Below are 26,944 nucleotides of genomic sequence, written 5' to 3'. Positions count from 1 at the left end.
GGTCTGTAACACCAGTCAACTTTTATATATGTGGAGGGTATACCTGGAATTACAGATTGTCTTCAAGCAGTAACTATGCTTGGAAATTGAGCCCGAGACCAAGACTTGTTGATTCTTTTTAGATAAGTTTTGATGGTTTTCATGAAATGATGCAGTTGAAAATCAGCTAGCATTCAGTACTGCATTCTTATATGATTAAAACAAATTACTCTAGTTAAATTACTTCATTAAATTAAAATAGTGGTGGTAGGGTTCTGCTTACAATTGTCCACACAAAATTTTTCAGTGCCTAGTCATGTGATCTATGATAGATAGTATGAATATATAATGAGTTTTGCTTTAGGGTTACAAACCACTTACTGGTTGCAGATCCCAAGGTTCAGGATGTTTTGTCTAATTTTTTTTTCTAGTGCTAGGGATGGAACCCAGGACCTCACACATGTTGAACAAGTGCTCCACCACTGAGCTACTGCATCATCCCTTGTTTTGCCTTAAATTTAAGTGAGCCATTGATTGTCTTGGGACTGTAAGGACAATTAGGAGTAATTTCAAGAATTCTCAGCAAACAAACAAACAAAAAAATGTTTTGGTACAATACTGTTGACTGTTTCATAAGATGATTTCTAGGTAGCACATGTGTGATTAACATAATATTCAGACTGCTGACTCGTTGGTAAACATCTAATTTCCAGTAGCTATGGATTCAACTAAATGACTGGTTTAATCTTGGTTCCTACTTAATCTGCATTTAGCTGGAATTCGTACTCAACCCTGGCTTGACCATCCTGTGGGGGTGGGAGTGGGAATCATGGGATAGCAATGACCCTCCAGTATTGCTTGATCTGAGAGTAAGCCAAACCACTACTCCTATTTTGCTTTGTGAAACTGAGTAACCCTTAATAAAAAGCACAGACAAAAAGTTTTTGTCTTTTTTGTTGGGTTTCATCCTGGCTGCGCAACTTTGATCAATGAACAGGAAAGTCACAGTCACTTCCCTTCAAGCTTTGGGCGTGGGATAGTACAAAATTTACTTAAGGATTCACCCGCCAACACGTTTCTCAGGTCCCTACCCCGCCACTAGTGAGTCCTCCGCAGAGCGCAGGACAAAGAATGCTCTGCCTCCCAGCGCCGAGAGCGGGAGTGTCCCTCCCCCAAGTGGCGTCCTGGTAGCGCCTGGCAGCGCCTAGCAACGCGCGGAGCCCGGGACGGGCTCGCCGCGGGGCACGCTGGGAAGCGTGACTCTGGACGCCTCCGTCCTCGGGTGAACGGGCGCGGACTACAACTCCCAGGATGCCTCGCGCTGCCTGAAGCTCCTCGGCGACGGCGCGGCCGGGAGCGGGAGGCCTGGCTGCGTCGGGCGGGCTGAGTGAGACCGTAATCAGCGGCTCTGGCCCGACCAGGTCCCCGCGGCCGGGCCTGTGAGCGGACGGCGCGTAATAGGGACCTCAGGGGCTTGGGGGTTGCAGGCTGTGCTCGGGTCGGGACGGGCTGGGCGCGCGGGGGCGACGCTTTGAGCACGCAGTGTCACGGACGAGGGACCTTGAGAAGGGCTCTGGCTTGGGTGGGCTCGGGGCTTAAAAAAATGCCTGACGTGGACCTGGCCGAGTAGACGGGTTGACGCGACGCTGCTCTGGAGCCCTTGGGCCTTTACAAACCTCTCCTAGAAAATTCCCGCCGCCTGGGAAGCTGGGACAGAAGTCTCCCTGTTATGAGCAAAACGCGTTTGGACCTGTGGGTCGCTGAAGTTGCCACTGCAAAGAAACTGAAACACAAGCATTCCAAGTGGCCTTTGTCTCAAACCCCTATATATAAACGTGACATTCTAAAACCAGGACAGGCCAACACCCGGGAAACAGACATGACCGCCTCTGACTCCTTCTAACCTGGCGTGGCGAAGGTGGGTTTCCGTAAAGAGGAGCTGGAGGGAGACAGGTAATTCTGAGGAAGACTTCCAGGTACAGCTAAGGTGAGGGGAGATCTTCCACCATCAGTGAAAATCGAGTCAAGGGGTAACCAGAGAACACAGCCTGCGCTTTGTGCCCAATGCTGTCTAGAAAGTAATCTTGAATGTTGTCTGGGAAGGGAGTGGCCACCTTTCCAGACACCCACCTTTCTGAAGTGGGTCCCTATTATTTTCCACATCCTTTTTTAGTGTAAGGACACTGACCACTGCACTTTGTTCAATTATTCAGAATACGTATTATCCAGAATACTTTGCTTCTCATCTGAATCACTTTCCCATAAGGAAATTTTTTTGGGGGGTTGGAGTGGTTACTGGGGATTGAACCCAGAGGCACTTTACCACTGAACCACATCCCTGGCCCTGTTTATTTATTTAATTTTGATGCAGGTTCTCACCAAGTTGCTTAAGCCCTCTCTAAATTGTAGAGGATGGCCTCAAACTTGGAATCCTCTTGCCTCAGTCTCCCAAATTGCTGGGATTACAGGCACCATTCCCAGCCTCCCATAAGAATCTTCTAATGTATGGAAGTAGATTTTGTCCCCTTGAATGTATAAAGTGGAAGAAACCTTGATAACCCTAGGAGTCAAGCTCTGTTAAAGCTACATTGTTTTTAAGCAACCACTTCAATTTTGTTCATCAGGGAGGATGAACCTGCTGTGGGCAGAATTCAGATGAGCTGGACAGTGCTGTGAAGGACCTTCAAGCAGCCCCCAAGATCCCTGATATGGTAAGCAAAAGGCATAGGAAGATGTGTAGGAATGTGAACACCATCCCTTCACCCCACTCTGGGCCCCCCAAATTTTGACTGTATGGAATGCTTTGGGAGATGCATGGCAAGGACCAGGATGTGATCCCCAGAGAAGAGTGATAAGAAAAAGCATTGATATCAAGTTCGCAGACTTAAACTACAGCAGATTTTCTCCTGAGCTTCTGAATGTACAGCTGGAAGCATTTTTAGTTTTGTGATACTAGGAATTGAATCCAGGACCTCACATACCCAAGATTAGAGCTCTAGCACTGAGCTACATCCCTAGCCCAACTGGGAGCTCTTTTTTTTTTTTTTTTTTTTGGTACTGGGGATTTAGCCCAGGGGCACTTTACCACTGACTACATCCCCTGTCTTATTTATCTATCTATTTATATTTTGAGACAAGGTTTTGCCAAGTTGCTTAGGGCCTCACTAAGTTGCTGAGGCTGGAGTCAAACTTGTAATCCTCCTGTCTCAGTTTCCCAGGTCTCTGGGATTATAGGCATGCACCACCACACTCAGCAGCTGGGAGCATTTTTTAAGTAACCATCAGTAGTACTGAGGATTCAGGCTCATGGAATAGAAAGAAACATTTCCAGTCATATTGTATCCCAGCTGTGAGGGTTTGCATGTGGTATTTGGAAATCAGGGAAAAGAAGAAATTTCTGTCCACTTATGGGTGCCACTGCTGCTTAGTGGCGGGTCTTGCTATGTTCTGAATAAGTCCATTGTCAGACACAAGAAAACATAAAGGAAATTCTGTCTGAAAATGCCACTGGTGTTTCTTCCTAAAGCAAAACTATTCTTCTTTTCTAGCTTCAACACCAGTTCACCATTTGATTTTGTTAATGTGTATGTGTATTTGTTTCTTTGTTTGTTTTTCCCATTTTTAGGCATCCAAAACCAAGAAGGGACTGAAAGGTCAGTAGAGAGATGGAACATCATCCTTAAGCCAGTGTGTCTCTTTTTTTCCCTTTGGTACCAACACAACATAGACCTGTCTGTTTAAATGTTCTTGGTGAGAGTCTTGTTTCTCCCTTAAGACCACAGGCAGCCTGTGTGCTCCTAGGGACTCAGTATTCTGCCTTTTGGGCTCTTAAGAGAAATTCAGAAATAAATAAGAAATGAGGTTTTTGGGGCTGGGGGTTAGCTTGGTGGTAAAGCACTTGCCTTGTGTGTTGGTTCCCTCTCCTACACCACCAAAAAAAAAAAAAAAAAAAAAAAGAAGAAGAAGAAAAGAAATGAGGTTTTGGAAGAAATTCTTCTCATTGGCTCCTGTATTCAGGCGACCTGATTGGGGTTAAGTGTGGTAAAGGCACTTTCACCAAGTGGGAGAACTGATTCAGTGTTCTGACCTTGGTTTCCCCGACATGCTCGCTCAGGAAGTGGCCAGGGAAGGTATGTCCAGACCACTGAGGGGGGGTGTGTCAGGTGGAAAGGTACAAGGAAGCTATTGGCATGAAAGAAGCTTGCATGTGCCTAGAAATTTGGATGCTTTTCCCAAAGACTCATACTGGACTTTTCAGAGTCCAGAACACTGAATGTTGGCCAGTGTGTTTTGGGGGAGGCAAGTTGAAAGGAGGTTCTAGGGCTGGGGATGTGGCTCAAGCGGCAGCGCGCTCGCCTCGAATGCGTGCGGCCCGGGTTCGATTCTCAGCACCACATACCAACAAAGATGTTGTGTCTGCCGAGAACTGAAAAATAAATATTAAGAAAAAAAAATTCTCTCTCTCTCTTTCTCTCTCTCCCTCTCACTCTCTCTTTAAAAAAAAAAAAAAAAAAAAAAAAAAAAAAAGAAAGGAGGTTCTACTGAAAAGCTTCACCAGCATCCTTTGAGAAAGTTATTTTAATTGAAGTTTTTTTTTTCTTATTGTTGATACATCTTTATTTTATGTGTTTGTTTATATGCGGTGCTGAGGATCGAACCCAGTGCCTCACACATGCCAGGTAAGTGCTCTACCACTGAGCTACAACCCCAGCCCACATTCTCAACTTTTTTTTTAATATATTTTTTAGTTGTAGTTGGACACAATAATATCTTTATTTTGTTTTTATGGGGTGCTGAGGATTGAACTCAGGGCCTTGCACATGCTAGGTGAACACTCTACCACTGAGCCACATCCCTAGCCCAACATTCTCAGCTTTTTAAGTTTTTATTTTTATTTATTTTTTTAAATATTTATTTTTTAGTTTTAGGTGGACATAATATCTTTATTTTATCTTTTTGTGGTGTTGAGGATTGAACCCAGTGCCTTGCACATGCCAGGCAAGTGCACTACCACTTGAGCCACATCCCCAGCCCTTTAAGTTTTTATTTTAAGACAGGTTCTCGCTATGTTACCCAGGCTGGCAGTTAAATTTGGAATCCTCCTACCTCAGCCTCCCACCAAGCCTCCTTCTCGTTTCTTTTTATGGCTAGAGAATAGTCCGTAGTGCAGGTATACCACATTCATCAGGTGAAAGACATTTGGTTATTCCATTTTTGGCTACTATGAATAATGCTGCTGTGCACAACTGTGGACAGGTTTTTGTGTGTACTTACAGTTCTTTCAAGTGTAACCTGGGAGTGGACTTGCTGGGCCTTATGGTAACTCTGTTTTGCTCTTTGAGAAACCACCAGTTGCTTTCTGTTGCAGTTGTGTCTTTGTGTCTTCCCCGCAGCAGCGTGAGGGGGTTCTGGTTTCCCCATGTCCTTGCCAGTGCTTCCCACCCTTTTGCTCATAAGCATCCTTGAGAGTGTAGAGTGTGTATCTCACGGTGGCCTTGACATGCATGTCACCAGTGACTCATGATGGCAAGCATCTTTTCAGGTGTTTATTGGCTATTTGTTTACCTTTTCTGGAGAAGTGTCTGTTCAGATCTTTGCCCATTTTTAGCTGGGTTCTTTGGCTTTTCCTTGTTGAGTTGTAGTAGTTCCTGATATATTCTGAAGACTGGCCCCTTACCCTTTGTGTCTGTGTTGCTGTGCTGAGGAGCAGGACTTTGGGTTGGGCAAAGTTCACTGGGGACAGTGAGGCTTAGCCTCCCCCACTTGGCAAAGAGAACTCACAAAGTCAGGTGCCCTCTGCCAACCCTGGGGTGCAGTTGGCTTGGCTTGGGTTGAGCCCTTCATGTGACACACACTGATGTCTAGGGTTGACTTCTTCCTTGGAAATGTACCACTCCTTTCCCCAAGGTAAGCACTGAGACCTGCCTCTGGCACCAGTTTCCTTCCTCCAAACTGTCCTTCTTTCCTTCGGAAGGTCAGGGAGACAGCTGGATGCAGGCACTTGACATCCTTTTCATCTCAACTCGGTTCTCTGTAACCGAACAACTTCTTTTCTATCGTCCCTTGTTCCAGTGGCACTACCTGAGAAGCCTGTTGAACTAACTTCACATACCAGAGGCTCCACACGTGCACCTCAGGGGCTCCCTTCTTCAAAGAGCAGAGCAAGGTGAGCACTGGGGCGGCCTGGGGATCGTGGCCCATCCAGCCCACTTCCCACTGGTGCATGCCTGCTGCTGAGGTTGGGAACTTCTACCCTCTTTCCTTAACTTCCAGTTATTGAAGGGCCCTAGAGGAGTGACGGAGAACTGACTTGGAAGTCAGAAGCCAAGCCTTCTGGTCCCTTATCTGTTAAATTGAGCAGTTCCTGAACCTGTCTGAGCTTCAATTTTCTTATGCTCAAAATAAGGGGATTGGCCCAGATCAGTAATTTTCAAGTTGTGTTCACTCTCCTGACAGATGAGCAATAAGGGAGGAACCTTGTTGTGCTCCACCCTCTACCTTCATTTTAGCTACAGCAGTTGTCTTCCTCTTTCCTTTTTTTTTTTTTTTTTAATATTTTAGTTATAGGTATTGATGGTCTTTTATTCATTTTGATGTGGTGCTGAGGATTAAATCCAGTGCCTCACACATGCTAGGCAAGTGCTGTATCTCTGAGCTACATCCCCAGCCTCCTTTTGTTTCTAACAGTTTGGTTTTAAAAGGTCTCTATCACTTAAAAAAAAAAAAAGAAAGAAAAGAAAGAAAAATCACTGCACTAGGTGCTCATGAATTCCTTTTTTTTAGAGAGTGAGAGAAGAGAGAGGGAGAGAGAGAGAGAATTTTTAATATTTATTTTTTAGTTCTTGGCAGACACAACATCTTTGTTGGTATGTGGTGCTGAGGATCGAACCCGGGCTGCACGCATGCCAGGCGAGCGCGCTACCGCTTGAGCCACATCCCCAGCCCTCATGAATTCCTTTTTGCATATTTGTCCTCTTGGAGAAATCTCTCCAAGTTCTCTAAGCCCCCCCCCCCTTTTTTTTTTTTTTTTTTTTTTTTGGTGGTGGTGCTGGGATTGAACTGAAGGCCTCATATGTGCAAACCATATGCTCTATCACTAAGTTCTCACTCTCCATTTTTTAGAATAACCTGCCCAGGTAGAGGGGTTAGTGCTGATTGCACCCATCTCTTTGCAGGTCCCTCCTGGAAGACAATGTTTTTGATACCCTGGTAGAAGCTGATGCTGAGGTGAGCCTGGCCCAGTTCCCAGTCCTTAGCCTCTCTGCTTATCCCTGAGAACAGTGAGATTGGTATGGTGGCCAAGGAGCCTCTCACAGAAGTGTGTAGAAATCCTGGCAAAGTCACTTTGTTCTTAAAGCAAAACAATGCCCAAGGGCTGCCGCATGGACCAACCAGAACCGTGAGCTAGAAGGTAGGCCTCTTGCAACTGTGGGAGCTGGATGTTGCCCTTCCTGTAAGAAGCTCCACATGGTCTGGTCACATGATTGGGAAGCAGTAAAGCTCAGGTCCTGTGATGGAAGTGACCTCTCCACTGGGAGGAACAGAAAGTGGCAGCACTTTACGGGGCTCCACAGCTGGGCAAGTTTAACTTCACTACAGCCCCAAGGGTAGAGGGCAAGGGACCCTTCTGTTTATGCCTATTGTCCAAGCTGTACCCCTGCTAAGCCACCTACTCCCACAGAAGCAAGGTAACAGGGGCTAGATCCCTTAGTGCTACTGGGCCTTGACTAATGTGCCTCTCATCTGCATCCTTGCCTCCTGTGGACTTAGATTTCCGATGTGTCAGAGGCAGACCCACAGGCCTTGCTGCAGACCATGAAGGTAGGGAAACAGTTCCCAGACCCCAGGGGTGGGCTGGGATGGGGCACTGTTGCCTTATACCATGGCTGTGTTCTCCCTCTAATGTCTCCTTTGGTACCGGGGATTGAACCCAGGGGCACTTAACCACTGAGCCACATCCCTAGCCCTGTTTTTTATTTTACTTAGAGACAGGGTCTCACTGAAATGCTTAGGGTCTCACTAAGTTGCTGAGGCTGGCTTTGAACTCATGATCCTCCTGAGCAGCTGGGATTATAGGCGTGCACCACTGCACTTGGCTCCACCTGTGTTTCTGACCCTCTCCTAGTGCAAGAACAGAGGTACCCCTGAGCTATTACCCTTCTTTTAAATTAATTTTTATTGATGCATTATAATTACATATAATAGTATGATTCTTTGTTACAGGTTCATACGTGTACTTTGGTCAATTCCATTCCCAGTACCTTCTCCTCCGAACTGTTGCCCTTTTGCTCCCCTGCATATAATGAGCTTTCCTGCTATATGGAGACTGGAAAGTCTGTACCACAGGCCTCTGATTAAATGGGGCCAGCCTCCACCTGGAGACTCACCTGGAGATCATGTCCCCTCTAAAGCCTATTCTTGACCTGTCCTTAACTTTTTCTCTTAACCTTTTCTGTCCACGTCCCTGCTAACTAGTATCCCCTTCTCGTCACATCCAGCCCAGAGCTGATCTTTTTACACTGGAATCTTAAGACATAAATTCTGAACCATGTGTAAGAATATGATCACACAATGCTCTGGGGCTTGGTTGTCCCTCACCTACAGCCAGCAGCAGCCTGCCCTCTGACTCCAGGCTTCATGGCCCAGCCATTTACCCCATTTTGTCACAGTCTCTGGGTGAAGGCCGAGCTTTTGGCTCCATCCCTGTAGAGCTCGAAAGACTTGGCATCCATTCCCTTCTTGGCTCCAGATTCAGCTTCTTTAACCTCAGTCTGAAATTTTTCTCCCCCAGGCCAGCTGGCCATTGCTGCAGTCTGGCTGGGCACAAATCATGAGCCACTGAAGCAGGAACAAACTTTATTTCTGAACTCCTCCAGCACACTCCACACACGCTCCCCGAACGCCACGCGGCTCCTCCGGGAACCACCAACCGGAAATCCCTCCTCCGGCACTTCCCCAACCCCAACCAATGCGAACTCTCCAGGAATCCCGCGAGAACTCCAGAGTAGCACAAGAACTCCAAAGTAACGAGCCCCAGGCAGACAGTAAAGGTCTAATATACAATTGAATCAATTCAGCATCATCTTAATGGCTCCCCTCTCAACCAATACTATTACCAAAATGCCAGGGGCCATTCTGACTCAGCTCTGGCTCTCAGCAGGCCATAGTCCCAGGCATGACCCTCAGGTCCTCTGATTCTGTTTTTGGTGGAGATTTTGAATCTCCTATTCCCAGACCATGAGCCTGGCCCCTGACTCCACTCTGCTCACCTTCAGTTCCATTTTCTTTCCAAACTCACTATTTTTCTCAACAGGGTTTTATTTTCCTCTGTTCCATAGTTCATCCCCAGGTGCCTGCCCCCTCCTTAGCTAGCACCCCTCCTCCCATTCTGACTACCAACTTTACATTACTGCAACAAAGTACCCAAGACAGCTCACTTATAAAGAGAAGAGGATTATTTAGCTCACAGTTTTGGAAGCTCAGTGTCCAGTTTGAGGTGGAGGCGGGGATTGGTTTGGCCTCCAATGAGGTGAGGTGAGGGTGCCAGATGGTGGCGCATCATGGCAGGAACATGTGTGAGAGCAAATGGTCACATTTGGAACTGGAGCAAAGAAAGAGAATGGCGGTCCCACAGTCCCTTTCAAGGTCCGCAGTTACTTTTGGACTTTGCACAAGGCCCCACCTTCTAAGACCACCACTCTGGGGCCAAGCCTTTCACACAGACCTTAGGGGGACACTGAGCACACACCACAGCATCTCCCCAGGCATTGTGCCCCACTGTCCTATTGTCTAGGATCTAGATGACATGGACGCCGATATCCTGGGTTTGAAGAGGTCTCATCCAGCCTCTGGCAAAACATCTACCAAGGGTTCTGGGAAAGAGGAGCTGCCTAGCAATCCCAGACCTGCCAGCAGGCTCGCAGCTGGTGAGAAGGGTGAGTGGAGGACAGTACCTCAGAGGTGCTTACAAGGACGCACATGTCCTGTGGGTTTTTTCAGCTTGGGACAGAGAGGCCAAGGCTAATTGTGCCTCTCTGTGTGTGTGTTAGGTGGGTAGGGGGTGGTTCCATTTCCTCTAAGTTCAACATGTGCAGCTCCTCAAGGAGCTTTTCCAGTTAAAATGGAAAGTGGGGTCTGGGTGAAGCTCAGTGGTAGAGCACTTGCCTGACACACATGAGGTCCTAGGTTTGATACCCAGCACCTTCGAGAATAATAATTTCTTTTTAAAAAGGAAAGTTGCACGGTAGCTTCTGCCTCTCCCTGCTCCCCGATCCCTGCTCCCCGATCCCTGCTCCCCGTCTGTTTGGAGTGATTCATGACAAGGGGCTGACAGCAGGCCTCTTACCACATTTCCCTGCCAGAAGCCTGGGTGAGAATGGGTATGGACTCTTCCATGGCTGTGCCTGTGCCCATGGGCTCAGGCTTCCTAGGATGAAGTATCCCCCACCCAGGGTCGCTAGTCCAAGGTGTGGAGGAGGACCTCAGCCAGGAAAGACCTAGTCCCACAATTTCTCTCTCTCTTCTTCCTTTAGGGGACACAGTTGCCACCAAGCAGCCAACCACCTCTCCCAGCAGCTTTGGGCATCAGTATAGGAAGCTTTCCTTTGGAGGTACCAGAAACCCTAGTTCTGCTCCTAGACACTGGGTTTTGAGAGTAGCCAGGGTAATGCTTGCTGCTTGCCTGAGGTCAAGTCTGTGTATCAGAGGAGGAGCTGGTGTCCTGATGCCAGTCCTAGAGGAGGGGTGAGCTGGGTTGTATTGGCCAGGGCATTTGGGGAACTTACTTGCAAGGAAACCAGGTATCAAAGTGCAGATTTTCTGAAGTGTAGGAAAATCTACACAGTGCTCTACTTCTCTTCTGATCCCTTTGGGACATTTCCAGGAGCCCCTGCAGCTAGCTAGTAGAGTCAGAGTTGCCCACCGCCCCCTGTGCGAGCTTTGTCTCTGTGTCATAGCCTCCTGCAGTGGGCTGTACCCTGTAGTGCTAAAGAGCTTGTTCGTATTCTGGGGTAGCTGCCCCAGCCCCAGGTCTGTTTTTCTTGGACAAAGTGCTGTAGTCTAACTTCTGCTTTCCCTTTTGGCTCTGAGACTTGGAAGACCCATTGGCAGGACTTCTCTCTGATGAGGAAGAAGACATTGCCAAGAAGCCACCTGTGACAGAGAGTAAAACAGCTTCCAACAGAAGTCCCATCCCAGTCAGAGAGCAAGGTGAGTTGGAGGAGCTTGTTCCTCATCCTGGGGGCAGAGTCTGTTGAAAACAGACAATTTTACTGAACTTTCTGGTGTGGAATCTCAGCAGGGTGGGACCACAGGTCTCAAGTCCAGAAAAGGTTCTCAGTCTCCAGAAGCAGGGAGCAGGAAGCATGGGCCTAGGAGTGTGGGGAAGTCAGGTCCTATAGGCCAACCAGACAGGTAAACCTGTTACCCGCCTCCTGGCCCATCAGTCATGATAGAGAGCAAGAAGTCTCTGAGGCCTGGATCCTGGTTCTGTCTCCTAGGTCCCTGTATTCCTCTAACTCCTGGGGACACTCCCATCCGAAAGAAGGAATTGCTGTTTGATGATGGGGACGACATCATGGCTACCCTGGGGTTCGGAGACAGCCCCAAGGGAGAGAAGAGACAGATGGGTGACCAGTAAGGAGGATTATGAGTGGAGGATCCTGGCTGTGGTGCCACCTCAAGAAAAGCTCAAGAGAGGGGACAGTGTGGTCCCCCTGGGAGCCTCCTTGCCACAAATTCCTTCCCCACATCCCATCCTGCAGGGAAGGGCCCCGCCCTGCTCGCTCCAAGCTGGATGAACTGCTGGGTCGAAGCACAGCCTCAAAACTCCTAGTTCATCCGAGTCCCGGACAAGACAGAGAGTTCAAACTAGACAAAAAATATCAGAAACCACAGGGTGAGGAAGCCAAGGGGCAGGATGGGACAGGAGGGAAGGGGAAGGCACCTCTAAACCTGGTCTCTACCACACTGGCACCATGACATGTTGTCATGACACATACACATGATCAACACGTCTGTAACGGAGACAGAAGTGTCAAGAGATAACTCTTACCCTTGTCCTGTCCAACATCCTGTTGCTTTATGTACATGCTATCTGATTATGAATTACTATTTAAGTTGGTTTCTCTACCCTCTTTTTTCTTTCTTTCTTTTTTTTTTTTCTTTTTTTTTTTTAGGGTACCGGGGATTGAACTCAAGGGGCACTCAACCACTGAGCCACATTCCAGCCCTATTTTTTATATTATTTGGAGACAGGGTCTCACCAAGTTGCTTAGCACCTCGATTTTGCTGAGGTTGGCCTTGTACTCTCAATCCTCCTGCCTCAGCCTCCCGAGCCACAGGGATTACAGGCATGTGCCACCATACTTGGCTCGACTGTCTTGATAGGCAGCAGCTCATGTCTTAAAAATTTCTCAGGACCAGTGTTTCTCAAAGCATCATCCCACCAGCCATCTGTTGAGATTTGTTCTTATGAAACACAGCATTCTGGGCCTGACCTTAAGGGCTTGGCCATGTGTCTCCACAGTCCCCAGATGTTCTCATGCGGCCGAAGGGCTTCCTCTAGAGCAACCCCACTCTGCTTCTCTTACATGTAGGGCTGCCAGTTCCTCTGCTCTAGGTCATGGTCACAGGCACCTTCTTTTACAGACAAAGAAGAAGACAGCTGGTACAATGAGGACCTCATCTTTGGGGCCTACCAGCCCACTGTGGGCTCCTCCGAGGGTCCACAGTCTCGGCGACAGTCTGTCAGGTAAGCAGGGCCTGGGGAGGCCAGCCTCTGGAAAGGCAGGTCCCTGCAGCTCTTCCCATCCTACCTGACAGCCCTGTGGGGAGAGGCAGGGTGCAAGGCTCTGTGGGTGCTGAAGGGAGAGAAGGCTGCCTGGTCCCAGCAGTTCAAGCAGAAGGGTGGAGACAAGCTCAATCCTGGATTTGGCCCTGACCATCAGCCTCCTGATTTTTTTTTTTTTTTTTTTAAAGAGAGAGTGAGAGAGGAGAGAGAGAGAGAGAGAGAGAGAGAGAATTTTTTAATATATATTTTTTTTAGTTCTCGGCGGACACAACATCTTTGTTGGTATGTGGTGCTGAGGATTGAACCCGGGCCGCACGCATGCCAGGCGAGCGCGCTACCGCTTGAGCCACATCCCCAGCCCCAGCCTCCTGATTTTTAACAGAAGATTAAATCAGTGATGGAATTGTCTGAATTCTTTTTCTGTCAGTATATATGTTAAACTGTATTTTGAAGTAATTTCACACTTCTAGAAAAGTTATAAAACAGTACAGAGAATTTCGTCCTGCCCTTCACCAGGCTCAACAAGATCAGCTCTGCTGCCCTGACCTTGTCGGTCTCTCTCTTTCCAGCTACATAACTACTCCACATGGATTTTTCTTCCCAATCCCAGAATGTTTTTTCCCCGCTTGGTGCTGGGAATGGAATTCAGGGCCTCATGTATGCTATGCGCATGCTCTACTACTGAGCTTCATTGTCCCCAGCCCCTCAGTCCCAGAATATTCCTTTTTATTTTTATTTTTTTGCCACTCTGGGATTCAAACCTAGAGTTTCATGAATGCTAGGCAAGCACGTCACCCAGAGCCACATCCTTAAATAGCATAGAGCATGCCAGTGCCTGCCCCTGGAGCTAATCCCGGGGCCTGCTCATTGGGCCTCATGTTGGTTGTGCGGAGTTGCTGGGCATCTCTGACTCCTTGCTGTGGACCTCATAGTCCACCCTCCCACCTCCCCTACTCCCGACAACAGGGAAAGACTGGCAAGGGGCTGTTGGGACAGGGTGCCTCCCCTGCCTGATGCCGCTCTTTCTGTCTTGCAACAGGGTCTTAGAAGGTGGCCCAGACCCCAAGGGAGAACCAGGCACCAAACAAAGTCCCCCAGCAGCTTCCAGCCCAATCTCCCCCAGGAAGGGAGGAGCTGACTGGTTGGGCCTCAAGGATGACGACTTGGACCTGCTGCCTCCCTCTCCCACCCGAGAGTCCTGTCGGGGAGGCTTGGCCATTTCCACACCTTCTGTACCTGGTCCTGTGAGCCAGCACTCAGCCCTAGACCCAAACTCTGCCCCATCTGGGCTGCCCTCCTCAGGGTCAAAGCCACCAGCAGAGAATACAGGGCTGTCTGCCCAAGCCATCCAGTCCTCCAAGCTGCGAGAGTCTGAGGCGGGAGAGGAGGAGGATTGGCTGAGCCATGTCTTGTCTAGGAAGAAGTCCCAGGGTGTGGCCAGAGAGGAGCATGCTGAGGCTTATAAGGGTCCGAACTCAGTGGGAACAGCCAGGTACGGGCCTGGGCTGCTGTATCTGTGAGAAGGCCCAGGCAGGGTCTCCAGGGCCAGCTTTCTTATCTCGCCTGCCACATTCTCTGTGGGAGATGTCAGCAGTATGCCATGGGCCACTCTCGGCTCTGCTTCTCTTCCTGTTGGGCACAGCAGAGAGGGCTGCTCACCTGCCCAGGCATGGATGCTAGAGGGCTTGGGGCTATGGATAGACACGCCCTGCCTTGGCAGTAGGGACTTACTGGATCAGGCAGGAGAAGACCTGCCCTGAGGTGGCAGGTTCTGCCGTCCTCTGCTCCTGAGCAGGGGCCCTGTCCACGGCATTCTTGGCTGGGAAGGGAAGCCCAGTGTGTGACTGTCAGTGTTTCTGTCAGCCCAGCTGAAATGACTGAAGTGCATGTGGGTAGAGATGGTCGCGGCTCTGGGGCATGTCTGAGAAGACGTGGTGGCCAAGACACAGTTCCTAGGTAGCCACAGAGTAGCCAGCTGGTGGGGCAGGGTATGAGTGACCTCTGAGGGCAGGAAGATGAAAGGGCCTGGCAGGGCTGAGTCCAGAGGAAGCAGGGAGATGCTCTGGAGAGCCGTGTGAGAGCACAGGGACATCACCACACCCTGGGCTGAATGTGATGACGGGGACAACTTTGACTTTGACCTGAAGCCAAGGGCAGAGCTGTGACCCAAACAGGAAAGACCTTTACTGCCCTGCAAGCCCAGAGAGGGGTGTGAATAACATGAAAGTAGCTGACAGGCAGCTGTCCTGGGGGTGACTGGGCAGAGCTGTGGTTTAAGGCTGAATGGAGCTAAGTGGACTGAGACAGGCTTGAACTTGAACTTAACTGCGGTGTGTGTGATGTGCCATTGTCAGTCCATGGACAGTCACTGCCTTATGGCCACCAAGGTGGGGAGGTGGTTCTGGAAGGGAAGGGCAGCCCACACATTCCCGGAGCTCAGTCTTGGGAGAATCCTCAAGATGAGGGTGGGAACAGAAGGCCAAGGAGAAGCAGGAAGAGGAGGGGGTGCCACAAGTGTCACACTGGGAGCTCATCCATGGCCATGGTCATCCAGCCTAACCTGGACCTTCTGTCACCTTCGCCTTTAACATGTGCTGTCCTCAGTCAACCTGTCACCAGCACTCAGGGGCTTGATCAGGCAGCTGTGGGAAGGACCTCAGGAGCAACAGAACAAGAAATACCAGCTGCCAGGCCCCTCATCACAGGGTATGTCGGCAGCCAGGGCTGGGAAGGAGTGAGGCAATAGGGCCTGCCCAGGCCTCCTTCCCCATAGACAGATGGCAGGTGGCCATGCTGGGACCCCAGGTGGCCACTGACTGTAGTGTTCAGTGTCTCTGTCAGGCCCACCCATGGCAGATCTGCGGCAGGCTGTGTCCCCATCTCCTTTACCAGCCACCAGCACAGCCAGATCCTGCTCTCCTAGTAAAAAGTTACTTATCTGAAGTTCGCCTTGACTCCTGCTGCCACCCTTTCCCTTATCTCCCTGTGTCCTGCATAGAGCACTATTTACCTTGCCCTGTCCCTGTGTCTGCAGGTCCCTCGAGAGTTGGAGCCACTCTCCCTTGGCCCTCCCTGCAGGTGACCCAAAGAGAAGAACAGCCTCTGGAGACCCCTATGGCACCGGTTTGTTTCTGCTTTACTTGGGCTTTAGTCCTGGGTGAGGAAGAGGAGCCTGGAGCTCCTTTGAGGCCCCTGGAAACCAAGTAACAAGGGACTCTCAGAACAGAGCAAGGCAGAGAGCCCTGGGCTCCTCTGGGCCTCCTGATCATTTCTCTGCGGTTTATTTTTCAGAGCCTACGGTTTGTTTCCCCAAATCTCAGGAACCCACTGGGCTCTCTGTACCTGTCAAGGTAGGGATCATGGACAAACAGGTACAGGTCTTAGGCCACATTCAAAGTCATCCACATTCAAAGTCAACTCCAGGAGTTGGCTGTGACAACCTTCTGGGAAAGCAGTGTCAGATATGCCCAGCGTAGTACCAGCCAGAACACTGTGGCACACCTCACCAGTGCTCTCTTGAACTTTTAGCCTCAGGATGCCCATGTGGTGTTGGGGTGAATCTGCCAGCATCGATAGGGAGTTGCAGGTGATAGGGAGCCAGGCTGGGACGGCCAGGAATGCTGCATTCAGAAAGCAGGGCCGCATCCATCTAGAAAGCCTCCTCTATCTCTGCCATCCTCCCACCACACCTCCAGCTCTGTTGCCCAGGTGTGGCAGACACCTCTGACACCTGGGCCTGGGAGGTGTGGCACCCAGGATAGTGCTCCTGGAAGACAGTGGGTGAGGGGCGGCTTATAGAAAGCAGATTAGTGGCTGGTCCAACAGTAAGGGCCAGTGTCATAGGTGGGCCACCTGGGTTTCTGGCCCAACAGAAAGGGCCACTGTCATAGCTAAGACTGATTCTTGTCTCAGAAGCTAGAGATACCAAGGGGAGAATGTCATTTTGGGGGACAGAGGGACACTTACTTGCCTGACCAGAGCTGGATGGGGAGATGCTGCTGAATGCTCAGTGGCAGGGCCTGGGGCTCTCCAAGACCTTGTCCTGGTCTTGTCCCTGTCTGCAGCCACCTATGAGGGGAAAGCCAGGAAGTCCAGTGAGCAGAGGGCCGGGAGGTAGCCAAGCTCAGCTCCTGACATGGGACAGCTCTCATCCTCCCCTGCAGTCCCTGTTCCCAGAGCCCCTGGAGCAGAGCCTGCTGCCAAGTGTGGGATACCAGAAGCAGCTCCTGGCAGCCCAGGCGCAGCTTCAGAGTGGCACTGCCCAGCTCCAAGCAGAGCTGCTGCAGAGCCACGCACGGCTGGCAGAGCTGGAGGTTCAGGTAAGGGACATTGGGCATCTGTGGGGGGAGTCCAGGGGTAATGGGCTAGAGGCTTTGCCAGAGGGGAAGAGGACTACAGACACAAAATGGTATGGGGCATAGACGCCAAAGGACTTCTCGCCCGGCGGCATGCTGACTTACCACTGTCTCCTAGGTGCGGAAGCTGGAACTAGAGCGGACCCAGCACCAGCTGCTGCTGGAAAGTTTACAGCAGCGGCACCAGGCAGACCTGGAGCTCATTGAGAATGCACATAGGTACCTAGCAGCTCCTTCCTGTGGTCTGCCTCGGTCTCCCCAGGCTGATGTCCTGCCCCAGTGCTGCTTGCATCTCTTCACTGAACCCCAAGACCATGCTGATATGCTCAGAAAGGCCCTTTGGTGGGTATTCTCTTGGCAGAAGCCGCATTAAGATGCTAGAGACATCATACCAGCAACGGGAGGAGCGGCTCCGGAGAGAGAATGAGGAGCTGTCAGCTCAGTATCTCTCTCACTGCCACGAGGCTGAGCAGGCCCGAGCCGAGCTCACCGCCCAGCACCAGCGGCGCTTGGCAGCAGCGGCACAAGAAAAAGACCAGGAGATGGAGCGGCTTCGGGAGCTACAGCGGTGAGGGCAGAGAAGAGCAATAATGGAGTGACCCCAGGCTGTGGCTCTGCAGCCTTTGCATGGGGTTTGAGTCCTTCCCTTTGGCCCACTGAGGTGAGGACCAGTGCTAAGCACACCAGCCTATTGGCCCACCTGAGTGGGGTGCCACTTCTTCTGAGGCAGGAGGGGCAAAAGCCAAAGGAGTGTAGCCTTCCAGGATGCAGGGCAGAGCAGCAGCAAGCACCAGAGGACCCAGCCAAGCTAGGTTACTCCACCACCTCTCCCATGGAGACTAGTGACTAGCTCCACCGTGGGAAAGCTGTGCTTATCATTGCTGGTGTGTTGATCTGGTTGCCTTTCTGGATGAGAATGAACCAAGAAAAGGTACCTGAGCAGGCTTGTTAAGACTGGCCCTATGGGGCTGGGGATGTGGCTCAAGCCGTAGCGCGCTCGCCTGGCATGCGTGCGGCCCGGGTTCGATCCTCAGCACCACATACCAACAAAGGTGTTGTGTCCGCCGAGAGCTAAAAAATAAATATTAAAAATTCTCTTCTCTCTCTCTCTCCTCTCTCACTCTCTCTTTAAAAAAAAACAAGACTGGCCCTATGGACCAGACACAGGGGTTAGGCACACAGCTTTTACTCTGTGAAAAGTGAACTTTGCTTAATAATAGGAGGAATCTTTTGGTGCACATGGCCTTGAGGCACCAGGACAGATGAGATAGAAGAGTCAGGAAGCCGGGCGCAGTGGCTCAGGAGGCTGAGGCAGGAGAATTGCAAGTTCAAAGCCAGCCTTGGCAACTTAGCAAGGCCCTGTCTCTAAATAAAATATAAGTTAAATTAAAAGGGGCTTGGGGATGTGGCTCATCTGAACCTAGGTTAAAAATGCCTAGGTTCAGTCCCTGGTATGAAAAGGAAAAAAGGAAAGTCATGGAGACTGAGTGTCTGGGGGAGGAGGAGGCAGAGGGACTGCGCAGAGGCGGCTGCTTCTGTGAAGAGCTGTCAGGGTGTTCTCCCCACATCCCGTCTGTGTGGTTCTGCTAGAGGGGCCCTGGGCCAACCGCCTCTGCCACCCTCTCCTCAGGGCATCCATCCTGGAAATGCGCAAGGACCATGAGGAGCAGCTGCAGCGACTGAAGTTGCTGAAGGACCGAGAGATCGATGCAGTTACCAGTGCCACCTCCCACACACGGTGTGTGTCCCACCCAGCACTGCCCACCCAAGGGGCCGGGCCTGGGCCTCCGCAGGCTGAGGTTCCCTGATGGATCACCCTCCAGGTCCCTGAATGGCATCATCGAGCAGATGGAGAAGTTCTCCAGCAGCCTGAATGAGCTGTCCTCCCGCGTGGAGGCCTCACACCTCACCACCTCGCAGGAGCGGGAGCTGGGAATCCGGCATCAGGACGAGCAGCTGCGAGGTACCCTATCCCCACCTCAGTAGCCCAGGCTCCCCTCAGGAGGAAGGAGGGCAGGCAGTGAGCGCCCTGTGGGCCACCCAGCACTGCAGGAGCGGCTGGGCCGGCAGCAGCAGGACATGGAGGAGGAGCGTGCTCGGCTGCAAGAGGTCATTGGGAAGATGGAGGCCCGGCTAAGTGAGCAGAGCCGGCTGCTGGAGAAGGTGAGCCTCCTCCTACCAGAGCCCTGGGAGGTCGGCCCTCTGACCTGCTTCCTGAGTCCTGCAATCGCCCAGGCCCAGATCTCCTCTCAGTGTTCCTCCTGCCCTTCCTGCCTGTGTCTCCCAGCTCTGCCCTGCCCTGAGCACTGCCCACCTGAACACACACCGTCTCCCTGGCTGGGCCACCTATCACTTAATTCCTTGGCCACTGGCCCTGGGGCCCCTCCACGTCTTCCCCCACCAACTGTGCTTCTTTCCTCCTGTCACCCAGATCTGTCATGTCAGATGACGCCTGTGGCACTGGGACAGATGCTCTTGCCCACTCAATGTCACTAAATGTCATTTAACCTCTTTAGTTGTGACAGATTCATTTGCACGTCTAATGTACATTCAAATACAAGAGCAAGCTCTGTTCTTTAAAAAGGACCGACATTTTCTATCTTTGTGCTGGATCATAACAGGAACGCTGGCGTGTGAATGCCGAGCAGTCCAAGGCAGAGTCCACGCAGCGTGCTCTGGAGGAGCAGAGGAAGGTCTTGGCCCAGCAGATCGCCATAGAAAGGGAAGAGCTGGAGAGGGCCAAGGTGAGTCCAGCACCAGGCTCAGCTGCTGACCCACCATTACACCCAGACAAGACGCTCACCACGCCCTCATCCTCAAATCTAGAGCGCCTTGCTGGAGGAGCAGAAGTCCGTCATGCAGAAGTGTGGGGAGGAGAGGCGGCGCCTGGCAGCCGAGTGGGCTGAGTTCTTCACGCAGCAGAAGCTGAGTAAGGAGCGGGCTGAGCGTGAGGCCGAACGAGCACTGCAGGTGGACACCCGGCGGGAGGGCACTCTCATCAGCCTGGCCAAGGTAGGGTAGCTGGAGAAGGTGAGCCTCCTCCTAACAGACCCCTGAGAGGTCGGCCCTCTGGGCAAGAGCATCTGTCCCAGTGCCACAGGCGTGAGTGAGGCAGCCTCCAGAGCAGCCGTGGCCTTCCTCCTAGGTGCGTCAGCTTCGGGCTTACAAAATGAGAGCATAGTGATGACATACTTAGAGTGCAGTGGTCAAACAAGTATTGTCACCACAGTAACTCCCTTGCGTCCCCAGAGGCATTTTATACACTTTTTTCCTCATTTAATTCTCATTAGAACCTGGCATGGTGGTGTAGGACTGTAATCCCAGCTACTCAGGAGGCTGAGGTGGAAGGATTTCAAGTTCAAGGCCAGCCTGGGCAACTTCCTGAGACCCTGTCTCAAAATAATAAGGGCTAAGGCCACACATAATACCCATGATTCTGGATGCTAAGGCAGGAAGATCACAAATTCAGGGGCAGCCTCAGCAAGTTAGTGAGGTTCTAAGCAACTTAGACCATGTCTTAAAAAACAAAAAGGAGCAGGGTGGGCTGGTGCACACCTGTAATCCCAGTGACTCAGGAGGCTGAGACAGGAGGATCGGGAATTCAGAGCTAGCCTCAGCTAAAGTGAGGTGCCAAGAAACTTGGTGAGACCCTGTCACTAAATAAAATACAAAATAGGGCTGGGGATATGGCTCAGTGGCCCAGTGGCCCTAAGTTCAATCCCTGATACTACCCCCAAAAAACAAACAAGAAGCAAGCAAAAAGAGCTGGCTATGTGGCTCAGTGATACAGTGACAAAGTACCTCTTTTCAATCCCCAATACCAAAAAATAAAAAATAAAAATAAATAAAAAAGGCTGAGGATGTGTAGTGGTGCTTGCCTAGCAGGCAGAGGACTTGGGTTTGATTCTCATTAGCTCCTATGACTTCAATAGTCTAGAAATGAGGAAACTGAGGTTCAGAGGTGAACCTGCTGCAGTTATACAGCTTGTTGGGGAGCACCCCAGCTTGGCCTCATGCTTCTCTGGTCCATCCTGGAAGCCCCAGAAGCAGGGTAGGTAGAGGGGACCCTCGGGTGCTGCACAGCTTGCTATAGCTCCTAAGAGGTGGATGCAGAGAAGATTCTGCCTTTTCCAGGAACAGGGAGAGCTAAGGGTCAGGGCCAGTGAGCTCCGGGCCAAGGAGGAGCAGCTGGCAACTGAGAGGGAGGCTGTGGATCGGGAGCGGCAGGAGCTACAGCAAGAGAAGGAGAGGGTCAGAGCTGCCAGCCTGCGTCTCCAGCGCCGTGCTGAGGAGGTGGAGCACATGAGCCAGGTGAGGCTGGAAGGTGTGTGGGTTTGGGACATCTTCTGACCCTGGCCTTGACCCTGAAACCTCCTTGCAGGTGGCCTCTAAGAAGTACCAGGAGGGTGAGCAAGCGCTGCAGGAGGCCCGACAGTTGCAGTCTGAGCAACAGGCCCGGCTGCAGGCCGTTAGGCAGCAGCAGGAGCGGCTGCAGCAGCAGGAGCGGCATGTACATCAGGCAAGGCTCCCCCTTTCCCCTCCTCCTGTCCGAATGCCCAGCCGCCTGCTCGCCCCACTGAGTTCTCCTGTCTCGGGCTGGGGACAGGAGCACCTGAGCTTGGCACAGCAGAGGCTACAGCTGGACCGTGCTCGACAAGACCTGCCCTCCAGCCTCCCAGGGCTGTTCTCAACAGGCCAGGGCCCAGCAGCCTCCAGCCTGGGTGGTAAGTGGCTCCACGAGGAAGGAATGGGGCTCTGCCAGCCCAGAGCAGGGGCAGAAGAGGAGCTGGCTAACCTCCAGCTGCTCAAGTGAGAGAGCAATGGTTTTTTTTTTTTTTTTTTTTTTTTTGGTGCTGGGGTTTGAACCCAGGGTTGCTTAACCACTGAGCCATATTTCCAGCCCTTTTTTATTTTTAGATAAGGTCTTGTGGGCTGGGTTTATGGCTCAGCGGTAGAATGCTCACGTAGCATGTGCAAGGCCCTGGGTTTGATCCTCAGCAGCACATAAAAATACATAAATAAAGGTATTGTGTCCAGCTATAACTGAAAAATACATATTAAAAAAAATAAGAAGGTCTAACTAAGTTGCTGAGGCTGGCCTCAAACCTATAATCCTCCTACCTCAGCCTCCAGAGTTACTGGGATTACAGGCATGCACCACCTTGCTGACTTGCTGAGGCTGACCTCAAACTTCAAATCCTCCTGCTTCAGCCTCTCAAATCACTGGGATTATTAGTGTACACCACTGTGCCTAGTGCTAGTTTTTTTCTGGGGTTTTGTTTGTTTTGATTTGAAACAGGGTTTTACTAAGTTGCTGAGGCTGGCCTCAAACTTGCAATCCTCCTGCCTCAGTCTCCCAAGATGCTAGGATTACAAATGTGTGCCACCGTGCTGCCTGAGTCTTAAAGTCATCTTGTTATTTATTTTTTTAAACAATTAATGCATGTTAACTTTAGAGAAATAAGTCAGAAATACAGGGGGAAACTTTTTACAATATCACACTCAATCCGAGTCTCCAGTCCAGGGGAACCACTAGAACATTTTGGTGCCTGATGTTCCAGACTGATGGATGTTTTCAAACAAAATTGGGAATATGTTTTAGAAGCTGGCTTTTACACTCAGCGATACACGTCTGGAATGTGTCTTCCTGTCGGTGATTTAACATTCTTGATCAGTGTCCCTTTCCACTCTGAGGCTGTTCCACACCGAGGGTTTCCGTCACTAGGGTGAGCAATGCCTCCCTGGAAACCTCTCTGTACATCTTAGCTCCTTTGTCCGACTGATTCCCTTGAATAAATTCTTAGAAACAGATTTGTCAGATAGGAGCACATGAGTGTTTTTTAGAGGCTTTTGAGAGTTGGAGCCATGTGAACATCGGTCTAGTCCCACTAGTGGGCAGCTCGTGAGCAGGCCTTGCGGTACAGCCATGCGGCCCTGTTTTCCTTCCAACACTTTGGCCCTGACTTCCTCCTCAGCCTTCTCAGCTCTCGTGACTCCCGCCCCCACCACCCTTCAGGGCAGCCAGCTGCTGGCCAGCCCGGGCCCTGCGAAGCTCCTGGCCAAATTGGTGCTGCTGAAGCACACAGCCGAGCAGGTGAGTGTCCACTGGGCCTGAGTCCTCTTATTCACTGTGGTGACATGCAGAGTCCCTCCAGCTCGGGGCAGAGGCATCAGGGAGCATGTCACAGCTCTGGGGAGCGCTGACCCCAACTCCTGGAGGAGACTCAGAAGGCAGACTACTTGGCATGCAACTTGGAGGCTTCTGCTCTAGGCCAGGTTCTGTATGCAACAGCTGGCAAATGTCATCTCAGTTAAACCTCCCGACAGCCTGTGAATGCAGTGGCCACTCAGGGAGCATGTCCTATGTGCTGGGCTTGACGCTCAGGCTTTAGGTGGATCAGCAACTTCACCCACACTCAGCTCTACATGGGAGAGATTCTTATCTCCAGATTAGAACAGGAAAGTGAGGCTCGGAGACAAGAGGTCATGTGCTGGAAATCAGTTCCACTGCTAACAAGTGGCCTCCCAGGACTGAGACCAAAGTCTGCCTCACTCTACGCCTGGGCTCTTTCATGCCCCCACCGTGCCCCCCAGAGCCGGCCAATAACTGGGAGAGGGAGCCCCCAAGTGAGGGCTGTTTGGCCCCCCTCTCAGTGCATGGAAGTGTGAGCTCTTTTCCGAATCTGCCTGGCAGGACCGGGACTTCTTGGAGAATGAGCAGTTCTTCTTGAACGCCCTGAAGAATGCGTCCTACAACATGACGTCCCATTCCACTTAACATGGACTGGTGCCCCTCGGCGAGCACCTGGACCCTGGACTCTCCCTTGCCACGCTGCCGGGCCTGCCAGAGCCCTCCATCTGGACAGCCTGCCTGTGTGCTCTTGCTAGCCCTGCACCTCTGGGGCTCTGACGTGCAACAGCCCCCAGGAGCTGAGGGCGCCTCATCACAGACTTCTGGCTCCAGTCTGAGGGTCTGAGGAGGCAGCAAGCTCCACCATCTTCAACCATAGGCAGCCACTTCAGGTCTGTGTGCCTGGGCCTTTTCAGAGGCAGGGGTTTTCTTGGGGGAAGTACCATGAACAGCCTTCTACCTTCTCTGCCTGAGAGGTCCCCTCCCTAATGGGGACATGGACAAAGGCCTCCTGGGCAAGTGAGTGGGAGGTCTGGTGGGGGCAGGGAGGGCACCATGCCAGATTCTTCTCAGGGTTCGATGAGCTCCTGGGATTCAGCCAGCCACTCCACCCCCACTCATTCTCAGCTCTGCCCAAGTGGCTGACCAGCTCAACATGAACTTTGGCCTCCAGCTTCTTCCTCCTCAATTAGGCCCTCACCAGAAGCAGGAGTAGGGAACTGTGGGTGATGTTGGGGGTGTGGAAATGGACAGGGAAGGAAGACAGCCAGAGCCTCTGTCCCTGGAGGGGAGAAAGGTGACCTATGGGTCCCCATGCACTGCTACTGCCACCTGCGCCTTTGCTGGCCTCCACGTATGTACAGGCCGTGTGCCCAGGTCAGCTGGAGGGGTACTCATTGTACCCAGCAGACCCAGGACAAATCAAGTCGACTAATAAAATTGCAGTTGCTGCTAAAACTGCTTCTGTGCAGGAGCAATTCCTCACCTTGCATCCCAGAGGAAGCCATCCCAGTAAGCAGGAGGGCGGAGGAGGAGAACACAAGGGAGAAGTGGTACCATCTGTAGCTCTCTGCTCTTTGGAACAGCTTTCAGAGGGACCTAATTTATTTGCCAACAGTTTGTAGCTTTGGTCTTGAACACATTAGACTATGCTCTTCTTACTCACTTATTTACGGTATTGGGTATTAAATTCTGGGGAGCTCTACCACTGAGCTATATCCCCAGCCCTTTTATTTTATTTTGAGACAGAGTCTTACTAAGTTACCAAAGCTGAACTTGAATTTGTCATCCTCCTGCTTCAGCCTCCCAAGTAATTGTATTTTTCATTTTTAATTGGGGGGGGGGGCTGAGATAAACCCAGGGCCTCTTAAATGCTAGGCAAGTGCTCTATCACCGAGCTTCACCCCAGCCTATAAACTGTCATGTTCTTAATGATTAAATTCTTAGAATTTGCTGAGGCCCATCAGGATTTGTACTTACTTTTTAGAACATTTTTGTTTTGTATCCCTTGTCTTTGTTGGAAAACAAGCCTCACAGAGCAGTCAAACATTCCTATAAAAAGCCAACTTGTCATGTTCCTCTGGCCAAGTCCTTCCCCTCCAGCACCTGCAATCTGTCAGGACAGAAAGCTCAAGTGGGTAGTATTACCATCCCTGCTTCAAAATGAGGAAACCGGAACTGAAGTTGTAGCTCAGTAGTAGAGAGCCTGCCTACCATGTGTGAGGCACTAGGTTTGATTCTACCATATATAAACAAATAAAATAAAGGTCCATCAGCAACTAAAAAAATATTTTTTTTGAAAAATGAAGAAACTACCTGGGTGCAATGTCACACACCTATAATTCCAGCAACTTGGGAAATTGAGGTGGAGGATCACAAGATCAGTTCAGCCTCAGTAACTTAGCAAAACACTGTTTCAAAAGAAAAAGAAAAAAGATGAAGAACCTGAGACTCAGGGAGATGACATACCCTGCTCAAAGTAACAGCAAATAGTAATAGAGCCTGGATTTGAGTTCTGCTCAGGCAGATTCCCAAACCCCAGACTCTCAGCCACATCCTTCCTGCCACCCCCTAGAGAAGCATACCACACAGTGCACTGTAAGGACAAAATCTTTATTTACCTCCACTTACCGAGTTGGTGTCCACCTGAGGAGGGAAGCATCATGTGCCCGCCAATCGCTTGTAAAAGCCTAGGATTCAGTTCTCACAACACTCCTAACCAGGTCTGAGCCAGATGTAGCAAGAGGAGTCAAGGTGGGGTATATCCATGGGCAGTTATGGGGACAGCTGTTGTTTCTGTTTTGGTTTGCTTTGTTTTTGGGTACTGGGGATTGAATTCAGGGGCACTTGACCACTGAGCCACATCCCCAGCCCTATTTTGTATTTTATTTAGAGACAGAGTCTCACTGAGTTGCTTAGCACCTGCCTTGCCGTTGCTGAGGCTGGCTTTGAACTCGAAATTCTCCTGTCTCAGCCTCCTGAGCAGATAGGAGTACAGGTGTGCACCTGGCAGCTGGTGTTTCTGTAGTCAACTGGAAGATTTCTCCCAGACCACAGACATTGTAGCACACAGGGTGTGTGGTGCAGGGCAACCCAGGACCCTGGCCTTCAGGATATAGTAACAAGAGTTTAGAACTAGGGAGCAGGTAGAGGTGATGGCTTTTTGTTTTGGTAATATGGTTGAATCCAGAGTCACTTAACCACTAAGCCACATCTTTTTTTTTTTTTTTTTTTTTTTTTTGAGATAAGTTGCTTAGGGCCTTACTTGATTGCTAGTCTTAAATTTACAATTCCCCTGCTTCAGCCTCTGGAGTTGCTGTATTATAGGCATGTGCCACCACACCCAGCAGCTTTATATATCTTGTTAAAGTATTTGAACTTTTTTATCTTCAGGGAAATGAGTATTCACTGAAGAGTTTTATTTGTATTTTAGAGAACCCATTGTGGCTGTGGGGTGGACACTAGGGCAAAGTGGGGACAGAGAAAGTGTTAGAATACTGCAAGGGTGTGGGGGAGGGAAAAGAGGGCAAGATCACCCTGTATGTCCATGAGGGGTCACAGAAGTGCCCCTTTGGAATACGGTGCCTGGGTATGGGTCACGTGTCAAGGAGAACCTGAGATCCCTGACTTGGGTGACCACAGTGTCACTCATGATGAGAGAGTGCTCTTGTGATGGCCAAGTAGAGACAT

The 26,944-nt window shown here is 50.7% G+C and overlaps 1 protein-coding gene across 9 annotated transcripts; it reads left to right on the top strand.

Moving 5' to 3' along the window:
• Positions 1–1,294: 1,294 nt before the first annotated feature.
• On the top strand, positions 1,295–25,404 carry FBF1 (Fas binding factor 1). 9 transcript variants are annotated; one of them, XM_081271496.1, is made up of 29 exons: positions 1,295–1,897; positions 2,604–2,690; positions 3,605–3,632; positions 6,052–6,145; positions 7,155–7,206; positions 7,750–7,800; positions 9,773–9,914; positions 10,512–10,589; positions 11,068–11,187; positions 11,478–11,613; positions 11,742–11,875; positions 12,628–12,730; positions 13,809–14,261; positions 15,374–15,475; positions 15,804–15,892; positions 16,061–16,140; positions 16,834–17,088; positions 17,243–17,343; positions 17,486–17,692; positions 18,755–18,862; positions 18,948–19,087; positions 19,169–19,287; positions 19,746–19,868; positions 19,951–20,136; positions 21,259–21,435; positions 21,506–21,643; positions 21,731–21,848; positions 23,100–23,218; positions 23,819–25,404. In XM_081271496.1, the coding sequence occupies exons 2-29, from the start codon at positions 2,688–2,690 to the stop codon at positions 23,900–23,902; spliced, it is 3,540 nt and encodes a 1,179-aa protein (XP_081127622.1). In that variant the 5' UTR covers positions 1,295–1,897; positions 2,604–2,687; the 3' UTR covers positions 23,903–25,404. The 9 variants fall into 9 exon arrangements, with proteins under 9 accessions (XP_081127622.1, XP_081127623.1, XP_081127624.1 ...); XM_081271497.1 differs by having other exon boundaries at positions 1,295–1,932; XM_081271498.1 differs by having other exon boundaries at positions 1,295–1,966.
• The last annotated feature ends 1,540 nt before the right edge of the window (positions 25,405–26,944 follow it).

The sequence above is a fragment of the Spermophilus citellus genome (genome assembly GCF_964194105.1).
Source record: "Spermophilus citellus genome assembly, chromosome: 17".
In the NCBI taxonomy this organism is placed as follows: Eukaryota; Metazoa; Chordata; class Mammalia; order Rodentia; family Sciuridae; genus Spermophilus; species Spermophilus citellus.
Note: the sequence above shows the minus strand (reverse complement) of the source record. Positions and strands in the feature narration are given on the sequence as shown.

Bases quoted from the DNA above. Each gene is read 5' to 3' on its own strand.
- FBF1 (XM_081271496.1), top strand. The intron at 11,876-12,627 runs GTGAGGAAGCCA...CTTCTTTTACAG, and splicing joins AAAATATCAGAAACCACAGG to ACAAAGAAGAAGACAGCTGG. The intron at 18,863-18,947 runs GTGTGTGTCCCA...ATCACCCTCCAG, and splicing joins AGTGCCACCTCCCACACACG to GTCCCTGAATGGCATCATCG.